Source organism: Podarcis liolepis (genome assembly GCF_965112155.1).
Source record: "Podarcis liolepis genome assembly, chromosome: 2".
NCBI classification, from domain to species: domain Eukaryota; kingdom Metazoa; phylum Chordata; class Lepidosauria; order Squamata; family Lacertidae; genus Podarcis; species Podarcis liolepis.
This window is the reverse complement of record NC_139555.1, coordinates 116,077,580-116,097,253: the sequence shown is the minus strand read 5'-3', so window position 1 is coordinate 116,097,253 and position 19,674 is coordinate 116,077,580. Positions and strand designations below refer to the sequence as shown.

General features: G+C 45.6%; 1 protein-coding gene across 1 annotated transcript in view; it reads right to left on the bottom strand.

The window, feature by feature from the left end:
• LOC310701038 (uncharacterized protein) overlaps positions 1-19,674 on the bottom strand; it is a 165,037-nt gene that overhangs the window by 22,493 nt on the left and 122,870 nt on the right. The window contains exon 3 of the mRNA XM_083491037.1: positions 15,853-16,039. Within this exon, the coding sequence (XP_083347163.1) occupies positions 15,853-16,039 (187 nt within the window). The remainder of the gene's footprint in view (positions 1-15,852; positions 16,040-19,674) is intronic.

The following is a 19,674-nucleotide window of genomic DNA, read 5'->3' as shown; positions in this document are numbered from 1 at the left end:
TGTGTGCGCATGCATGTGCATACATTGGCCACAAAGCTCACTGGAATGTGGCCTCCAGAATCAATGCAGCTTTAAGCCCATAAATCTTCCGTTCCTCCTGTTCTATCAGAAAGAACAGTCTCAAATCTGAGACTATCAGGAGGAGAGAACTGGATCTACAGAGTTAATGCTCTCAAGATCCTATGGACACAAACTGCAATGAGATTTTCCATTAATTGCTTTGAGATTTTTTCCCCTTAAAAATATGAAGCAGCAGTGAAATGAAATGAGTAATAATCTGAACATGAATAATCTGAACATAGAATCCTCCTTTCCTTTGCCTTCTCAAATCTGGCACTCACTTCAACCCTCAGCCTTCATTTGCCTTACTGAGGAAGGTGGAAATAAAACAATTAATGAAACCAGGCTTAATCCTGTCTCACTTATTTACACGCAGACACAAGAGGTCACTAACTTTGACAGCTTGGGAAAAGATCAGATGCATTCTCTGGAGTATAGATCTATCAGCTGTTTTAATTGCCGTGACAGATCAACAGAACCTCCGTGTTTAGGAACAGTGTACCTTGATTTGGGGCAGGCAAAAGAATCCATTTCCTTGCTAAATGAACCTGACGGACATCATTGCCACAAGATGCGACGATGGTGGTGGCAAAGAGAGCTTTCAAAGGCGATCAGACCAATTCACAAATAAGGGCGATAGATTTATCAATGGCAGTGGCAGAGGAAGGGGGGGCAGGAGTAGTGGTCTGCAAAGGGTGTCACAGTAAGAGCCCCCCCTGCTGAACTGCTCTTCCTTCCCCCCCACCTCCCCTTCCCTCTCCGCCGTGGGGAGGACCGTCGAAATGGGCTGAGCTCCCTGCTGAGGGACAGGGAGAGGGGCGGCAGACTCAGTGACCGCCCCGGGAGGCAAAAGCCCCAGGTACGCCGCTGATCCGTGAGCGACTATATGCATCGTCCCTCGGGAAGCAGCAGCTGCCTTGGACCCCTCATTCTGCCCCTTGAGCTCAGGACTGAAGGGAGCAGCTCCCCAGGGGCTCCGGCAGGGTCCGTGCCAGCCTGAGCCAGAGATGTTTGCCCCTGCGCCCTCCTGCAGATGCCCTGCCCCTCAGCTGCGCCCCTTCCCCTTCCTGCCCGGTTGGGGGGGGGCGCCCTGCAGCCTCTGACTCCACTCGGGGCCTGATCCTGCCAGGCGCACGTGCTCTCCCCCCCTCCCCCCCCGCCTCCTGCACCTCGGACTCCTCGCTCCGTCCCTGCACCGGAATCCGGCTCCTCTCCGGGGAAACTCGCCCGGCCACGGGCCGCTGCTCCTCCGCTCTCCTCGGCGGGGGACAGGAAAGTGCAGCCGCTCTCGAGTCCCCCTGGCTGGCCCCGTTTCCTGCCTCTCTGAGCATCGGAGCTCGCTGGCTGTGGGTTGGGCCCTGGGAGGCTGCGAGGCTGGATGCGCCCCCTTGCGCTGTCCCTCAAGATTTATTGTATCATTGGAATCTACCTGGCATCTTATATGCCATCCAGAATGTTGCACAAATAAGTCTCCTTGTGATCCGATGTGCAGTCACTGGTTTCCTCATTAGTAAATCTTTTCAGAAACCTGGGACCATGCCACCCTGCAGCCATAGCTGTCAATGTTCAGATTTGAAAATAAGGGATCAGCAGACTCGAAAATAAGGGATCAGCGGACTCGAAAATAAGGGATCAGCAGCCTCACCTGTCCCGGAGACAGTCTACAGGATATCTAACAATCCGGGATAGCAGCGGGAAATGGTACTGGAATAAGGGAATTTACCGCAAAAAAAAAAAAAGGGAAGGTTGACAGCTATGCCTGCAGCCCGAATGGAGGAGGCAGTCCAGTTCCCAGCTCTGCTGGTTGGGATCATGCAATCACTTAGCTCCAGCAACCGACCTTTCCAAACCCTCCAACATTTCTCTGATGAAAATAGGAACATCCCATTCCATAACTATAATTTTACTATTTATACACCACACATCTTATTACGTTGCCCCAGCCACTCTGGGAAGTTTCCAACATATATAAAAAACATAATAAAACATTAAACATTTTCAAATGTCCCTATACAGGACTGCCTTGTCAGATGCCCGGGGGTCGGATAACTCCATTCCCTCCAGCATTTCTTCAATGAAAATAGGGAGACCCTAAGGAGAAGCAGAATATTCTGGGATCAAATCAGAAACCAGGACAGCTTCTCTAAATCAGGGACATCCCTGGAAAATAGTGGCATTTGGAGGGTTTCTATTTCCCTGCTTTTTCTTTCGCTGCCTCTGGTCTCCTGCATCCATTTAGCAGAGGAGGGGAACGGTTTGGGCCTTCATACTTCTCCACTCCTCACCCCACCCCCAATATAACCAAAAACACACACACCATTTGGGAGGGAGGACCAAAAAAATATATAAATCATTTTATTATTTTATTACTTATTTTTGCAGTTCAATTGACTGTATCTATAAATTTTATTGTTTATAGCCAATGGCCACCACAATACAACATGAGCACAAATCACACAGCTGCAAAACAAAAGACATTGCATGCACCAGACCAGGATAAATCTATAGCGTACAAAATTAATTTTCACATTTCTTTCAATGGGAAGGATATAGGGCAGCAGAGCCAAGGTGCTGGGGTCCAGATTAGAGTTTCTATCATCCTTGACTGTCATCCCTGCTGGCTGAAGCTGATGGGAACTTGACAACAACATCTGGGGACATCTCAATGACTATTTTGTGATATACAAAATCTTCAAAGGATTAAGGCACTGATGCAGAAGAGAATGAACTGAGAAGAGGCCCCACTGAATTATCTGAAGTGAAACAGAGGAAGATCATTAAATAATAATAATAATAATAATAATAATAATAATAATAATAATAATAATACTTTATTATTTATACCCCGCAGACAGACAGACTTTAATGTTGTATACAGTGTAAGGATGGGGAATTGAGAGGTGGGGAGAGCAAGAGGGGGGGAGGGGTAGTACACTTTCATTATTTTACAAAGTTCATATGCAAGGTGTTTGTGTCAGTGTGACATGGCTAGGTTCTCTTCCTTTTCATTTATTAGTTTTCATTGGCAGTGAGAAAGATCGGGGGGGCAGGGCATAGTTGGTTGCCTTCAGTTGACTGCAGTAAAGGTGGTGGAGGCTGAACCATTTTGAGGAAGAGATTGTTGTAATTCTTGGTTCCATAAAGTTCCATAAAGACTTCACTGACTATATAAAAGCCTTTGACTTCTGCTTCACTGACTACATAAAAGCCTTTGACTGTGTCGACCACAGCAAACTATGGCAAGTTCTTAAAGAAATGGGAGTGCCTGATCACCTCATCTGTCTCCTGAGTGTTATGGAAAAATCTAGGTGTGAGGCTGTTCAGTCAAACCAGCTCGTTGGGAAGAGCGTAATAAAGGAAGGAATCCAGTCACCAACTGGAGCAAATAGCTGTAGACCAAAGTTTATTGCGCAACAGGTTCAAAGAGGAATTTTGGACCCCAAGCATGGGGTGACAAAGACTTTTAAAACTTTCCCACCATATCCCAGAATACAGTTTGTAGAGCATCATTGCTATATGATTGTTACATCACTGACACAATAGCAGAGGGGTAGACAGGGGTTACACTAGTCTAACCTTGGCAAACATGTCCAGACAAGTCCTTGATAAAAGATTAGCATAAGCATGCCCATGTCAGGGCAAGACTCAGGCATAAGATTAGCATAGGCAAACACCTCTTAAGTCGCATCACCCAAAGTACAATAGAACTTCCTTTGCATGTCTGGCCCCTTGGCACGTTTGGTGATAGGATTAGGCTTTCCTTGGCCCAGCTCAGCAATTCTCACCCCTGGACACTTCCTGGAGTCCTTTTTCAAGGGGAAAATAGCTTTGGAATGGAGGAAACTGGCAAAGGTGTTGATTTTATATTATTTTTAAAGCTAGGTGCCGTATTTTTCGCTCTATAAGACGCACCAGACCACAAGACGCATCTAGTTTTTGGAGGAGGAAAACAAGAAAAAAAGTATTCTGAATCTCAGAAGCCAGAAGAGCAAGAGGGATCGCTGCACAGTTAAAGTAGCAATCCCTCTTGCTGTTCTTGCTTCTGTGATAGCTGTGCAGCTTGCATTCACTCCATAAGACCCACACACATTTCCCCTTACTTTTTAGGAGGGAAAAAGTGAGTCTTATAGAGCAAAAAATATGGTAATAGGGGAAGCAGCTCCGTCGGCTGGAACGGAGGAGAGGTCAGAACAAGCTATCCTCCCGGAAGGGGAGGGGAGCCGTGAGAGGAGTGATGTAACGATCAGGAGAAAGGTTGGAAGCTGGGCGGGCGCGCCAAGTTCAAATGTGCAAGCGCGCGGGGAAACGGAGAGCCCGGGGGAGGAGCCAGGTCCCAAAGCCCACAGGAGGGAGGGAGAGCCATCGGGAGATTCAGCGTCAGAGGAATCCAGGAGGGGCGGAACTCCAGCGGGCAGAAAGACCCTGCGGAAAAGGAAAGACAGGAGGAGGTGGAGCAAAGCAAGCATCTTAAACTGGTGCAGGGGAGGGACTGATTCAGAGGGGACTTCAGCGGTCTAAGCATAACAGACGTGGGGCTGCACGCCTCAGCTGTGGAGCGGAAAATGAACTGCAATAAACATCTCTGTATATAAAGTGAAACTGGCGTTGGTCCTTTGTGAGCTGGGACCTGAGGCAGCCCTGACAGTAAGTCCCCTCTCAAAAAAACCGCAAAAATTTTTTTTTGCAAGCTCACAAAGGTTGGCAGACATGACCACTGAGGAGCAACTGACAGCCCTGCGAAACGCAGTCACGGAGCTTTCCACTGCGGTAGTGGTCTCCAAGCGTAAGGGAGAAGAAGCAGAAGCGCTATGCCAGGATCTGCAAGCCAGGTGGGAACTTCCCTGAGCTGTCAAGTTGAAAGGATACATTCAGGCATAATATCTGTAACATTTAATAACTTTAAAGATGTGCCCCCCCTAATTTCCTTAACATAACAAATCTATATGTGGGACAAGAAGCTACAGTTAGAACTGGATATGGAACAACTGATTGGTTCAAAATTGGGAAAGAGTACAACAAGGCTGTATATTGCTCCCCGCTTATTTAACTTATATGCGGAATTCAACATGCGAAAGGCTGGAGTGGATGAATCCCAAGCCAGAATTAAGATTGCCGGAAAAAATATCAACAACCTCAGTTATGCAGATGACACAACCTTGATGGCAGAAAGTGAGGAGGAATTAACCTCTTAATTGTTCAGTTTCTGTTAATTGATTCTCATGGGAACTTACAGATTCTGGCTTCACACAATTAACTCAAGGCAGTGTCAATTTACTCTTGGCAGAAAGCCAGGGTCTGCTTGACCTAGAAACTACTTACTCTGATTGGTTAACGACCAGCACTCAACTCTGTTATCTAGAAATGCTAGCACAGTTTGGTGTTAGGTGTGTTGAAGGAGTAGAAGTACTGTGTATGGTTTAGAGAGAGAGAGAGAATCATAGAATAGAATCAAAGAATCATAGAATCATAGAGTTGGAAGAGACCACAAGGGCCATCGAGTCCAACCCCCTGCCAAGCAGGAAACACCATCAGAGCACTCCTGACATATGGTTGTCAAGCCTCTGCTTAAAGACCTCCAAAGTAGGAGACTCCACCACACTCCTTGGCAGCAAATTCCACTGTCAAACAGCTCTTACTGTCAGGAAGTTCTTCCTAATGTTTAGGTGGAATCTTCTTTTTTGTAGTATGGATCCATTGCTCCGTGTCCGCTTCTCTGGAGCAGCAGAAAACAACCTTTCTCCCTCCTCTATGTGACATCCTTTGATATATTTGAACATGGCTATCATATCACCCCTTAACCTCCTCTTCTCCAGGCTAAACATGCCCAGCTCCCTTAGCCGTTCCTCATAAGGCATCGTTTCCAGGCCTTTGACCATTTTGGTTGCCCTCCTCTGGACACATTCCACTTTGTCAGTGTCCTTCTTGAATTGTGGTGCCTAGAACTGGACACAGTACTCCAGGTGTGGTCTGACCAGAGCAGAATACAGTGGCACTATTACTTCCCTTGATCTAGAGAAAGAAAGGATTTATTTTGCTTTGTTTTGTATGCAGAAACTCTGCTGGTTTTATTTTTTCCTTTTAATAAATCCTGTAAATAGTTATTCTGAGTCTAGCTGACTAGTCATTACCACCTCAACTAGCTTCTTCGCTGTGCAGGAAAACTCTGCTACGTTTGGGCTAAAGCCATCAGGGCTATGCCTGACACTTCAAAGTTCCATGAGGTTATAGGCATTGTGCTGCCAGCCTGAGTTGTGGTGGTGTCAGCATCAACGGTGTTGGTTCCAGTAGTTCCAGAAGTTGTTGTTCCTGTTGGTGCAGCAGATGGACACTGGCTGGTTCCTGACTGTTGTGAGCTGGTGACGCAGTGGACACAAGGACAACAGCTGCAGCGTGTGTGTGCTGGGTGCTGTGGTTTCTGTTTTCTCTCTCGGTGGTCGTGAGTAGCTGGTTCCAGGTTCCAGGGACATCGCTCTCAAGATGGCCTCACAACAAGTTCAGATGGCTTTTGAGCGTCTGAATGACTCCAATTACTTGCTGTGGTCGGAACGCAGGCAGGCAGTGCTGCAGAGGGATCGTCTCTGGCAAGTGGTGAGTAAGTTTCCTACGAAGCCTGATGATGAAGACCTCGATAAAGACCAAAGAACAAGGGCCACAATTGTCTTGGGGCTGGAAGATTCCCAGTTGCCATATGTGAGGGGAATCAAGACAGCTAGAGGTGTGTGGCAAGCACTTAAAGAACTCCATGTGCGTGAGACAGCGGTTTCCAAGCTGTTCATTCGCAAGGCATTGTACAAGGCAATGTTACAGCCTGGGGTTACAATGCAGGAACACCTACACAGTTTACAGTTAAAGTTTGCTGCGCTACAGGAAAGAGACTGTGCATTAGACCAGCAGGAGAAGGTGGCTATTAATTTGAGTTCTCTCCCGGAAAGCTGGGATAATTTAGTTTTGTCTCTAGAAGGCATACAGGAGCATGATTTATCAGTCAGTTACGTTACTGGGTGTTTGATTGAAGAATGGCAGAAGAGGCAAGAAAGGTCGTTGGCTGCAGAGACTTCTACTGGCGGGCGGTTTGGAAGGAGTTCTCATGCCGTGCCAGAGGTGAAGCAAAAGCAGCGTACTGGTGAGGAGTCAGCGTTTGCTGTTAGGCGTTGTTTCCGATGTGGGTCTTCAGCGCATCTAAAACGACAATGTCCGGAGTTGGTCAAGTCTCAGTTGCCGGTGCAGGAGCAGAGACGAGATCAGCATCAGCATCAGCGTAAAAAGAAATTCTTAAAACAAAAACAGTCGGCTCAGCTGGTGACCGCGAGGTCAAGATTGCTGATGAGAAACAAGCTGTCTGGGTGGTTGATTCGGGAGCGTCTCGGCACATCGTAAATTCAGATGAATTGTTTGTTTCCAAGAACTCATCACAGCGCAGCCAGGTGGCTCTAGCAGACGGAAGTAATTCCGAAGTGATTTCGGGGGGTGCAGTTTTTGTTCCTTGTCTTCGTGAATGCCTGCAAAATGTACTTTGTGTGCCTTCATTAAGGAGCAATCTGATGTCTGTAGATTGTTTGCTAAAAGCTGGGTTTAAAGTGTATTTTGAAGGAGACAGTTGCATTATTAAGAAGGCTGGTGAGATTTTAGGCACTGCTAAGTCAGAGGGAGGCTTGTTTTGGCTTAAAGCGGGATCTCAAGTTGCAGCAGTAGTCAGTAAATCTCAGCCTGCAGTGAATAACAAAGCTATACATGACAACTGTGTGCACTTATTGCATAGGAAAATGGGGCGTGCTTGCTGGAAAAGTGTACTAAAAATGTCTGAATTGGCTGATGGGGGTGATTTAAAGAGTTGTAACAAATACCTTGATTGTAATGTTTGTAAAAAGGTTAAAACCCACAGAGTCTCTTACCCCAGAAGTGACAGAGTTAGTGAGTCACCGCTACAGCTGGTTCACATGGACGTAATTGGTCCATTTGCTGTAAGCAGGGGTGGAGCGTGCTTTTCACTAACAATTGTGGATGACGCCACGCGTTACTCTTGGGTTTTTCCCATGAAAAATAAGGGTGACGTGTTCACTAAGTTTAAAGGCTGGGTGGCATCTGTGGAAAGATTTCTGTCCATTAAACTCAAAAGGATTCAGACGGACAGAGGTGGCGAATTTATGTCAAATGCTTTTAGAGATTGGTTACAAAAGCGTGGCATTGGGCATAGGAAAACGAACGTTTTCCCCCCAGAGGAGAATGGCGTTGCAGAGCGAAAAAACAGATCTTTACAAGATATGATGTTTGCCATGCTTGATGATGCTGATTTGCCCATGTCTTATTGGGGGGAGAGCATGCTCACCACATGTTATCTCCAAAATAGGCTCTTTCATCAAACAATAGGTACAACCCCGTACTTTAAATTGTTTCAGAAAAAAACTAAAATTGACCATTTGCATGTGTTTGGATCAAAAGCCTGGGTATTAATTCCAAAACAAATGAGGAAGAAGGGAGATCCTAAGACCAAACAGTTAGTGTTTGTGGGTTACCAGGAGCTGGGAAAAGGTTTCCGCTTTGCTGAAGGGACAAATGGCATTGTGATCTCCAGGAATGCCAGTTTTTGTGAACATAGTGGCTGGGAGAGACTACATGCCAATACTGAAGTTTGGTTTGAACCTTCCCAGGAGCTTCATGACTCTGAAGGTAAACATAGAGAATCAGAGTCTGAGGGGGAGGAAAGTTCAGATAAGAGCTCTCAAGAAAGTGGAATTAGCCAGAGACCAGTTGCTAAGCAACAAAAGAGAGGTCGTAGTTCTGAGGAGGAAAGTGGGTCAGAAGAAAAAATTTCTCCCAGAAGATCTAAACGACAAAACAAAGGAGTGCCTCCGGTGCGTTTTTCTCCAGATACTGCAAATGTGTTTGGTGTAATTGCAGAACCCAAGAGTTTTCAGGAGGTGTTAGTTACCAAAAGAGGAGACAGAGCTCTGGAAACAGGCAATGGAGGAAGAGATGTCCTCTCTGAATGAGCACAAGGTCTTTACACCAGTAGCAGCGCCTCAGGGGGCAAAGATTGTAGGCTGCAGGTGGGTGTACAAACTTAAACCTCTGGTGACAGGAAAGTACAAATACAAAGCTCGTTTAGTGGCTCAAGGATATTCTCAGAGGCCTGGAAAAGATTATGACGAAACTTTTTCCCCTACTGCTAAGGGGGACAGTGTAAGGCTGATTTTAACGCTTGGAGCAAAGAGAAAACTCCTGTTAAACCATTTTGATATCCAGACTGCATATTTACATGCATCAATATCAGAAGACCTGTATCTAGCCAAACCGCCTGGTTATGAGACAGGTTCCAATAGAGCAGGGGTGTCAAACTCAAATTCATCGGGGGCCGCATCAGCAGTTTCGTCACCCTCAAAGGGCCGGTTGTATCTGTAGGACTATGTGTCCACTCTTTATTATCATAAATTATTGTCACTGCATTCAATTATTACTGTTTTTTGTAATAATGTAAGTAATAACTAGCTCTGAAAGCAGAAACATAGTCAAAATAATGGCAAGTAGATATTCAAATGTACAGGCTGGCTATTGCAGATACTGCGAATTCCCACAGGTTCCTCTCCTTCTCCCTGGGAGCAAAACTCCAGAAACAATAAGTGAACTAGGCAAGAATTTGCTTCCTCTTCTTGGCCCCCCCCAAACCAGTCGCCTCAAGATCTCTCCTCCTCACTCTGCCTAACAGTAGGGCCAGCCCCAGATGCATCCTCGCCAGGCCCCTTTCCGCTCTTGTTTTATTTATTTATTTTTAATAATATTTATTAAGGTTTTAAAGGTTACAAAAATAAAAAATAATAACATCATATTAAACAACATCAAAAACAACACATCATAATAGGAAAAGAAAAAAAAGAAAATACAAAAACAGAAAAAAGTCCATTAAAAAAATAAAACATCGAATCTTCCCATAACTTATCATTTGTTAGCTTGTTTTCTTGACCTCCTCACACCTCCCTTTTTTGTATTCTAGTTCGGTTAACTATTTCAGCAAATCCTTTCCATCTTTTTACAATTTTTGTCCTGTAATTTATCTTAATATGATATGACTTTACTTTCCCTCGTTTCACCAATTAACAGTCTATTTTTTCCTAATCCTTTATAACATTTCTGCTAAAACCACATAAGTTCATTCCAATATCTTTCTAACATTCATTAATTTTACAATGTTTCTGTAAATAGTCTTTAAATTTCTTCCAATCTTCTTCCACCGACTCTTCTCCCTGGTCTCGGATCCTGCCAGTCATTTCCGCCAGTTCCATATTGTCCATCACCTTCATCTGCCATTCTTCCCTGGTGGGTAGATCTTGTGTCGCAAATGGTCACATTTAAGAACTGTGGAATCGGTTATCTGTCACATGAGAAACAAGGCCTGATTCCCGCCCCCACCCCTTAATCCTCTCTAGCTATTTGCTGATCCATCAACCCTGATGGAACTAAAAATATTCCTAGTTCCCCGAATTCCTGTCAAAACTATCCCAAGGTGGTGTCAACCATAAATTTTCTCTACTATTTTGAACAAATCAGATGAATTGCTTCAATTCAATATTCATAAGCATGGAAATGAAAATGCTCCCCTAAGTTTCCTTGGTTGTCCACTTCCAATCTCAGCTCTTGGCAGACTGGGAGGCATTGGCTGGTTCCTGTCACCTGACAGCCGGAGGTTTCCAGAGAGAGAGTGCAGAGTGCTGAGGAACCAGATGCTGAGACTTCAGCTAGAGTTCAACAACACATGTGCTTGCTATATGCAATTTGGAGACAAAGAATCCTTTATTTTCAGTCAGATTCAGAACTATTTCCTGTCCTCTTACCCATGAATTATATTTCTGTTCCACACTCCCCTCATCAAGCCCACCACAAGATATATTGCTTTCACGCACACAGCGACCCTGCGAGGGAGGTTTCACATAAAGATGGTGACCAGCTTTAAGTCGCCCAATCGGCTTCATGACTGAGGAGCGATTTGAATTGTCCCCGGCATTTGTGACCTCGATCCTTGGACTCCAGCTCCCATGAGCCCCAGCCAGCGTGGCCAACGGCTAAAGAAGACGTGAGTTGCAATATCACATCATCTGGATGGGCCACAGGTTACCCAACAGGTCCGTTTTCAGCGCCTTGACCTTCTCCTGGCGCAGCTGCCCTTGGAACTCCCTTGTACTGAATGTGCTTCGTCCTGTGGTGCCTCTGCAGGTTGGCCTTCTTCAGGACGGAGAGGGCCTCACCACAAATGAGGCACACGGGCATGCCTTTCTGCTCCACAAAGAAATAGTCGTGTGTCCATCTTTTTGAAAATGCGGCACTCCAAATCTATCTTCCTCTTCTTGTGGAAACATTGATTGTGCCCAGAAACAGACAATTAGGCAGATGGAGCTGTTCTAATATGGGAGTCCTATTCTGCCTATAGCCAGCCCTGGTCAGTAATGTGTCTGCAGCTCTTTGAGCCATTGAAGTTTCTGAGCTCTTTTCAAAGGCAGCCCCAGGTAGTGTATGTTAAAGTAACTCCTACGCAATGTGGCACCAGACTGCTTTCTTTTTTTGTAATTATCTGTTTGTTTTAAATTCTGTAGCTTAAATTCTCTTGATGCTTGTTTTTGTGAGAAGGGCCTCTTACGGTCACAAAGCAATGATTTTCAGTGCAGCTCCATAACACTGATTGCTCCCTCACACTACCCCTTTTTGTGTGGGGATTTGGATCCAGAAAAGGAGAAGACGGGGAAAGATTAAGCAGAATCCCACCCACACCCTGTGCCACCCTTAGGTGTGCTCAGCCTTCACCTGCTTCATGACTCCACCTTGCATGAGAAAGAAGGATGGAGCTGCAGAAAACAGGAAGTGGTCCTTCAACCAGCCAGGACATCTCACCATCACAGACAGATCCAGTCTCCTGCTGTGGAGTCAAGAGTGGCCCTGGGATGGCAGAGAGAGGAGGGGAAGGGGCCAGGGACAGAAGGAATGGCAGGGCTTCAGATGCTGCCTTAGACCCCTCCCCTGACACCAAGGGGAGCTCCTCTTCTGGGGCTGAAAGCATTGGTGTGGTTTGATTTTATCAGTATTGCAAGGAAGCATAGTAGGAAAGGTAAAGAACACCTATACGGTTTATTAAAGTATCTGTGATTTTTCCCCTGTGTGAGTTTGTTGATGTCTTCTAAGTGCTCCACTTTGACTGTAGCTCTTTCCACATTCAATACATTTAAATGGTTTTTCCCCTGTGTGAGTTCGTTGGTGTATTCTAAGTGATCCCCTATCACTGAAGCTCTTTCCACATTCCATACATTGAAATGGTTTCTCCCTCGTGTGACTTTGTTGGTGTCTTCTAAGTTTCGAACTTGTACTGAAGCTCTTTCCACATTCAATACATTTAAATGGTTTCTCCCCTGTGTGCGTTCGTTGGTGTCTTCTAAATGATCCACTATCAATGAAGCTCTTTCCACATTCAATACATTTAAATGGTTTTTCCCCTGTGTGAGTTCGTTGGTGTATTCTAAGTGATCCCCTATCACTGAAGCTCTTTCCACATTCCATACATTGAAATGGTTTCTCCCTCGTGTGACTTCGTTGGTGTCTTCTAAGTTTCGAACTTGTACTGAAGCTCTTTCCACATTCAATACATTTAAATGGTTTCTCCCCTGTGTGAATTTGTTGGTGTATTCTAAGGTCTCCACTTGTACTGAAGCTCTTTCCACACTCAAAACATTCAAATGGTTTCTCCCCTGTGTGAGTTCGTTGGTGTCTTCTAAGTGTATAATTTTGACTGAAGCTCTTTCCACATTCCATACACTGAAACCGTTTCTCCCCTGTGTGAGTTCGTTGGTGTATTCTAAGTGCTCCGCTTATGCTAAAACTCTTACCACATTCAATACATTTAAATGGTTTCTCCACTGTATGAGTTAGTTGGTGAATTCTAAGTTTCCCACTTGTACTGAAGCTCTTTCCACATTCAATACATTTAAATGGTTTCTCCCCTGTGTGAGTTCGTTGGTGTACTCTAAGTGCTCCGCTTATGCTAAAACTCTTTCCACATTCAAAACATCTAAATGGTTTCTCCCCTGTGTGAGTTCGTTGGTGTACTCTAAGTGCTCCGGTTATGCTAAAACTCTTTCCACATTCAATGCATTTAAATGGTTTCTCCCCTGTGTGAGTTCGTTGGTGTATTCTAAGGTCTCCACTTGTACTGAAGCTCTTTCCACACTCAAAACATTCAAATGGTTTCTCCCCTGTGTGAGTTCGTTGGTGTACTCTAAGTGCTCCGCTTATGCTAAAACTCTTTCCACATTCAAAACATCTAAATGGTTTCTCCCCTGTGTGAGTTCGTTGGTGTACTCTAAGTGCTCCGCTCATGCTAAAACTCTTTCCACATTCAATACATTTAAATGGTTTCTCCCCTGTGTGAGTTCGTTGGTGTATTCTAAGGTCTCCACTTGTACTGAAGCTCTTTCCACACTCAAAACATTCAAATGGTTTCTCCCCTGTGTGAGTTCGTTGGTGTATTCTAAGGTATCCATTTTCACTGTAGCTCTTTCCACATTCAATACATTTATATGGTTTCTCCCCTGTGTGAGTTTGTTGGTGTACTCTAAGTACTCCACTTTTGCTGAAACTCTTTCCACATTCAATACATTTAAATGGTTTCTCCCCCGTGTGAATTCGTTGATGTATTCTAAGGTATCCATTTTGACTGTAGCTCTTTCCACATTCAATACATTTATATGGTTTTTCCCCTGTGTGAGTTCGTTGGTGTATTCTAAGTTTTCCACTTTCACTGAAGCTCTTTCCACATGCCATACATTCAAATAGTTTCTCTCCTTTTTGACTTTTTTGTTGTATCCTCAATGTCTTTGTTTTCCCCCATAAATTCACCTGTGGCTTCATAGAATTCTGACTTTCATCTTCCTCACCTGTTTGGGAGTCTGGGAGGAAAGAGAATCCTGTTAGACTTTCAAGAAAGACAAAAAAGGAACTGAACACCTGTCAATCCCAATCTGCACCTTCTCTCATTTTCACACAGTCTCCATTCTCCACTGTCCTCTCTAGGTTCCATATTTTTTGAAAAGCTGATGAGATAGTGGCAAGAGCAACACATGATCACTCCATTCACACTTAATAAAGCAGCATCGTTTTATAATTCAGATCTATGGTGGAATTGGCTTATTAGACACATCTATTTTTTCTTTCTGAAGTGAAGAAATGATCTCAGGCTCAAGTAACAGTATTTCCCTTGTGAAATAAATAAAACTTAAGTGCTACATGTAACTGTAAAAATATTGCAATATATTGGAACCTAAGAAGAGCCTGCTGGATCAGGCAAAGGCCCACCTAGTCCAGCATCCTCTTCTTACAGAGGCCAACCAGATGCCTGTGGGAAACCGGCAAGCAGGATTGGAGCACAAGAGTCTTCTCTGCCTTCCTGTGCTTTCCAGAAACTAGTATTAAGAAGCGTTATTGCCTAGGATTGCGAGGGCAGAGCAGAGACGTCAGTCTTATCCTTTTTTTCAAGCTATCCATGTTGCTGGCCGTCACTGTCTCCTGTAGGATAGATTCCATAGATGAACTACGCTTCTGTTTATTCATCTTTTGCAGCCCTTAAAGGCTGAAAAATGGGCTGCAGTCTCACAAAGTGGAATTTTGAGCAGGAAAGCTGGTGCCACTATAAACTTCTGAGTCTCTTTGTTGGCTTTGTATATTTATTTTGAAATTTGCACCAAGGTTGTACCACAGTATCTCCATGGAAGCTTAGGAACGGACAAAATTACAGGGTGTCAGCTCTGTGAATCTCAAGCCTCTCGTGCCTCCGCTGACAGAGCCTGAGAACGCAATCGATGTGATTCAGTTGGAATGTGAAGCAGAGGAGGAGCAGCCAAGCTGCAGCAGGAGCAAAGAACAAAGAGCAGGAAGAGGGGGTGACGGGGGGGGGCACAGACTGTTATCTCCAGTTTGAGCTCTGACACAGAGCCCCCGAAATAGCCTGTCCAAAAAAATCGTAGGCTCTAGAGAATCTGCAAGAAGAGGGGGAAATAAAGTGAAAGCGGGGCCTTCTTTGCTGGAGGACTCGGCAACTGCAAGCTGGGATGAACAGGCCGAAGACTGAGCTCCACAGTGATTTATGAGTTTGAGATAATTACTACTGGAGTTGTCTCATGTCTGTGCGGGAGAACCAAGCCATTACACAGGGGTGCTAAAATTATTATCCCACTCACTCACTCACTCACACAAACAACCCCAGTCTGTGAGATTGGCAAGTTTACACAGTTTGCTTATAATACCACCTGCTCTTGGACTTTATATGACCAATCCTAAGTGCAGAGCCACCAGCCACAGGAATTGTGTATCATGATAACTGGTCCTTTGTCCCTTAAGCCCACCAAACTGGGGGGGTGCATGCATTTATTGTATTTTGATGCTGGTGGAATGTATCATTCTGACCCTGTCTATAAAAAATAAGAGTAATAGAAACAATTTAAATACATTAATTATAAATAATTATGGGAAGCATTTCCATTCCCCTTCACCCATTTTTCAGGATTGGTGTGCAACATCATTATCATCAATTATTCCTGCCATGGAAATAACACCTAAGATTTCAAAGCCTGGAGGAAGAAAATCTGACCCCACTACTTTAGGGAAAGGATTCAAGAAACAAAGAGCTGCTTTGCAGAAGGCTTCACCTCTTCCTTCTTCCTGTCAGGAACTTCCTTCCATTTGTCTCCTCTCCATCTTTTCCTCTTTCTCCCTCCACCATCCATCTGTCCCTGTCCCCATCTCCTCTCCCCTGGAACTCACCAGATTTCTCCAAGGGTCCTGGGAGGGAATGCTCAGAGGTTGTGGGGAGGGATGCGGGAGACAGCTTGACCAGGTCAACCGTCCATCTTCCTCCTTCCATCCTGGCCAGGGTTGCAGGTTCAGTCTCAGCTAGGTTTGCAGGTTCAGCTTCCTGAGGAGCGCAGAATCCAGAGCAAGTTGCAGCTTCCTGGGAGGGATGGAAGAAGAAGTCAAGGGAGTCTGAGAGCCCCTGCAGGGATTCTCCTGCCCAAGACATTCTGCTGCCCCTGAAGAAGCCCCAATTGGGCACCCCCTTCCCAAAAGCCTCCACCCATTTTCAAACACTGTTGCCAATTGCTTTCACCCAAGCCGCAATTGGGCACCCCCTTCCCAAGGGCACCCCCTTCCCAAGGTGCATTTTCAAACACCTTTGGCAATTCTTTTCATCTGCCTGTCCCACCTCCCTTCCTAAGGCTGGCATGGTATGCACATTAGTGGCCTGAGAGTAGATTCTTGGGAACTTAAAAGTTAATCTGCAAAGGACTGCTCTGATACATGGGTGGCCCTTGCAGGGAGAAGAAGGAAGCCCCTTGCTTGCATCTGGACCCCTTGGGAGAGGCGGGGGATCCGCCCACTGCTCCCTCTGCCCTCGCTGCCTCTTCCTCTGTCCTCCTGGCCTGCAAACACCCTTTGCTCTTGTTACTCAGGGGAGAGAGGCAGAAAGAGCCTTCAAACCCATCCGTTTCCTCCTCTGCTCCCCCTCCTGTCCTTTTGGGAAACAGGAACTTTGGTCAGGAGTAAACAACTTAGACGGCAAGTTCGCAAGATAAGCACTTTGGAGCACTGCTTGCTCATACTGTGAGTGTTCTGTGTGTGTTTGGACCTAGAGGACAACATACATGTTTACACCAAGTGATTCCTTAAAGAGGGCGATTCTTTAAAACTGAAGGCCATTTCTACGAAATGGAAGACTTCCGAAGGCAGCCTTTTACAGGGAAAGTTTTGCTTGTTTTTGTATTGTTGGAAGCTACCCAGATGGGCAGAGGTAACCCAGTCAGATAGGCAGGATGAAAATAATAATAATAATAATAATAATAATAATAATAATAATAATAATAATAATTGCTTCCGAAGCCTGTCCTGGGACGTGGGTGGCACTAGGACTTGCCGATCAGAAGGTTGGCGGTTCGAATCCCCGCGACAGGGTGAGCTCCCGTTGCTCGGTCCCTGCTCCTGCCAACCAAGCAGTTCGAAAGCACATCAAAGTGCAAGTAGATAAATAGGTACCGCTTTGACAGAAAGATAAGCAGTGTTCCCGTGCACTGCTCTGGTTCGCAAGAAGCGGCTTAGTCATGCTGGCAACATGACCCGAAAAGTGTACGACGGCTCCCTCGGCCAGTAAAGCGAGATGAGCTCCGCAACCCCAGAGTCGGCCACGACTGGACCTAATGGTCAGGGGTCCTTTACCTTTTTAAGCCTGTCCTGATTGGCATGCTGATCACAGACTCTGTCCAAACAACCCCTTTGAATGCAACAGGGCTTCCTATTTTTACTGCTATCAGTGGGAACAGTCAAACCACGAAGCCACTGATCAACCAGAGTTTCCTGTTTTGACCAAGCAAAGTTTGAAGTTAGCTTAATATCCCAGCTTATTCCAAAGCTGCCAGCTGCAGTTTCCTGGTTTGGGCAAAATGGAAAGTTTGTTAGTTATGGCTCATAAGAGACTGCCTGGTTTCATCACAGTTCACCCTCAGGGCCGGCCCAATCATGAGGTAAGCTGGGACAATTAGGTCAGGAGGCAGATGCAGGGAGATACGGGACCAGCACATTCCCAGCTCCCCTGTTTGTTAGCCTTGCTGCCAGTGCAGGACCACAGCTGGTAAATTTGTGCAACTACCCATTTAGAGTCCTTTTCTTTTGCCCTCTCTCACTAAAGGTTGGGTGGGGGTCCTTCCTGGAGTGATGCATTCTGGTTGTGGGGGCCAGGAGACTGCGGTGGCGGCTAGAGTTTTTGGGTTTAAACGTGGGTCAACTTAGGTTTTATTGTAACTTTGCTGCAGCAATGCATTAAAAACTGTTCCTATTTTTAACCCAGATTTTCAGGCTGTGATTCAGTCACCTGAACCTGGCCATTATCTTAATAAATCTTGCAACAACCTTGCAAGATGGGCCAGTCTTATTTAATGCGACTACACTTGGGATTGCTGAGGCTGCAGGACGTGCCAAGATTTTTACCTCAGTGGGGAGAAAAGAGCATTTTGGAAATGGAGGCAATTTAGAGGAGGAAAACGGGGTTTGGTGGAAGGACCCCTCTTCTGACACAGCTTCTGCTCTGATAAAATTCAGAGACCCCTGCAGTTGTTTAAGTAAAGTAAGAATAGCAGGAGATATGATCGCAAACCTCCCATGTAGGTTTTCGTCCAGAAAGCCTTTTTTAAGTGGATTAGAGAGAAAGTGCAGGGAGGAGGAATATTCACCACCATAGCTAAACAGAACCTCCATGTCGAGAGGCAGTGGAGCTGTGACCTCCAGGTGCTGGAAACCCAGGTGAGAGGAGGGCACTTACCTTTCCCAGAAGCCCCTCAGTGTCTGGGAGCAGGGTCTGGTCTGTCCCCCCTGCTCTTCCACTGGGCCACTGACTGGCATCTGCAGCTCCCCTGAAGGAGAGGACACCATCCCCAGAGTGGGGAAAATTGGGAGCCTGTGGGGTTTCCCACCCTGAACGAGGGGGCTGCATCGTCTTCAGGAAATCCTGCTTCTGGGCATCCCAGTGCTGCTGCGGCTGCCCCTCCTCTGGCTCCTGCTTAATTTGACATAAATCTGCCCGAGGCAGAAGATCCCTGATGGTCCCAACTTGGCCGGCAGGAGGTTTCCTTCCTTTGCACTCCAGTCTCTCCCTTTGAATGGGTCTCCTGGGTCCCTGCTCTTCCATTTTTACATCACCCTGCTGGAAAAGAAGTAAACACAAAGTAAAATAAAACCCAAGAATAAAAACAAAAGCACATTTTTTAACCATTTGCCAGTTTTTGAAATATATTATTACTCTTTCTATTTCTAATGTTCAGGATGTGAATGACAATCATTATGTCACCCAAACAGCTCCTCCCAGGGACGAGGGGAAGTTATCCAAAGACTGGGGGAAACATCAAGGTTTATGGAAGTACAAATAATATTTTTTTTTGGGGGGGGGGGGGGAACCAAGGCAGTGGGAGGGAAATCCAAAAACAACCCATTGAGAGGACTGAGCATGTTCAGTGGACAGGGAATGCTGATCCTGGCTGCAACTTCTAGCATGTTGGAAAGGCAGCAACAGATCCTTGTATATGATTAAGGCTGCAACAGACCCAGCTAACATTTAAAGTACATGGCTTCACCCAAGAAATCCTGCAAGCTGCAGTTTGTTAGGGGTGTTGAGAGCTGTAGCAATAAACTACAGGTCCTGTGGTTCTCTGGGGGAAGCCACATGCTTTAAATGTATGGGATCTGCACAGTCTAATAAACAAACAGACAAAAGGAATATTGACCAACAAAATCAAACAACCCACTCCAAAATATTTTATATTTGATGGTCACAAACTCTTTACTGAAGATATTCTAACTTGCAGTCCATTGACTGCATATGGCTTGCCAAGCCTCAGGGTGTGTCCTGCTAGTCCCTGCCATTTCCATCTCCTGATCTGATCATAGGATGAAGATCTCTGTCTGTCCTGGAGAGAAAGATGCCTAAGGGGCCCTTAGAGAGATCTTTTCAACTCCAATTTCACCACAAACAAGCACAGTGCTGAAATGGGGCAAAAGGAAAATAAATGATCCCTCTGGCTGCTCTTTAAAGAGGATTTCTAA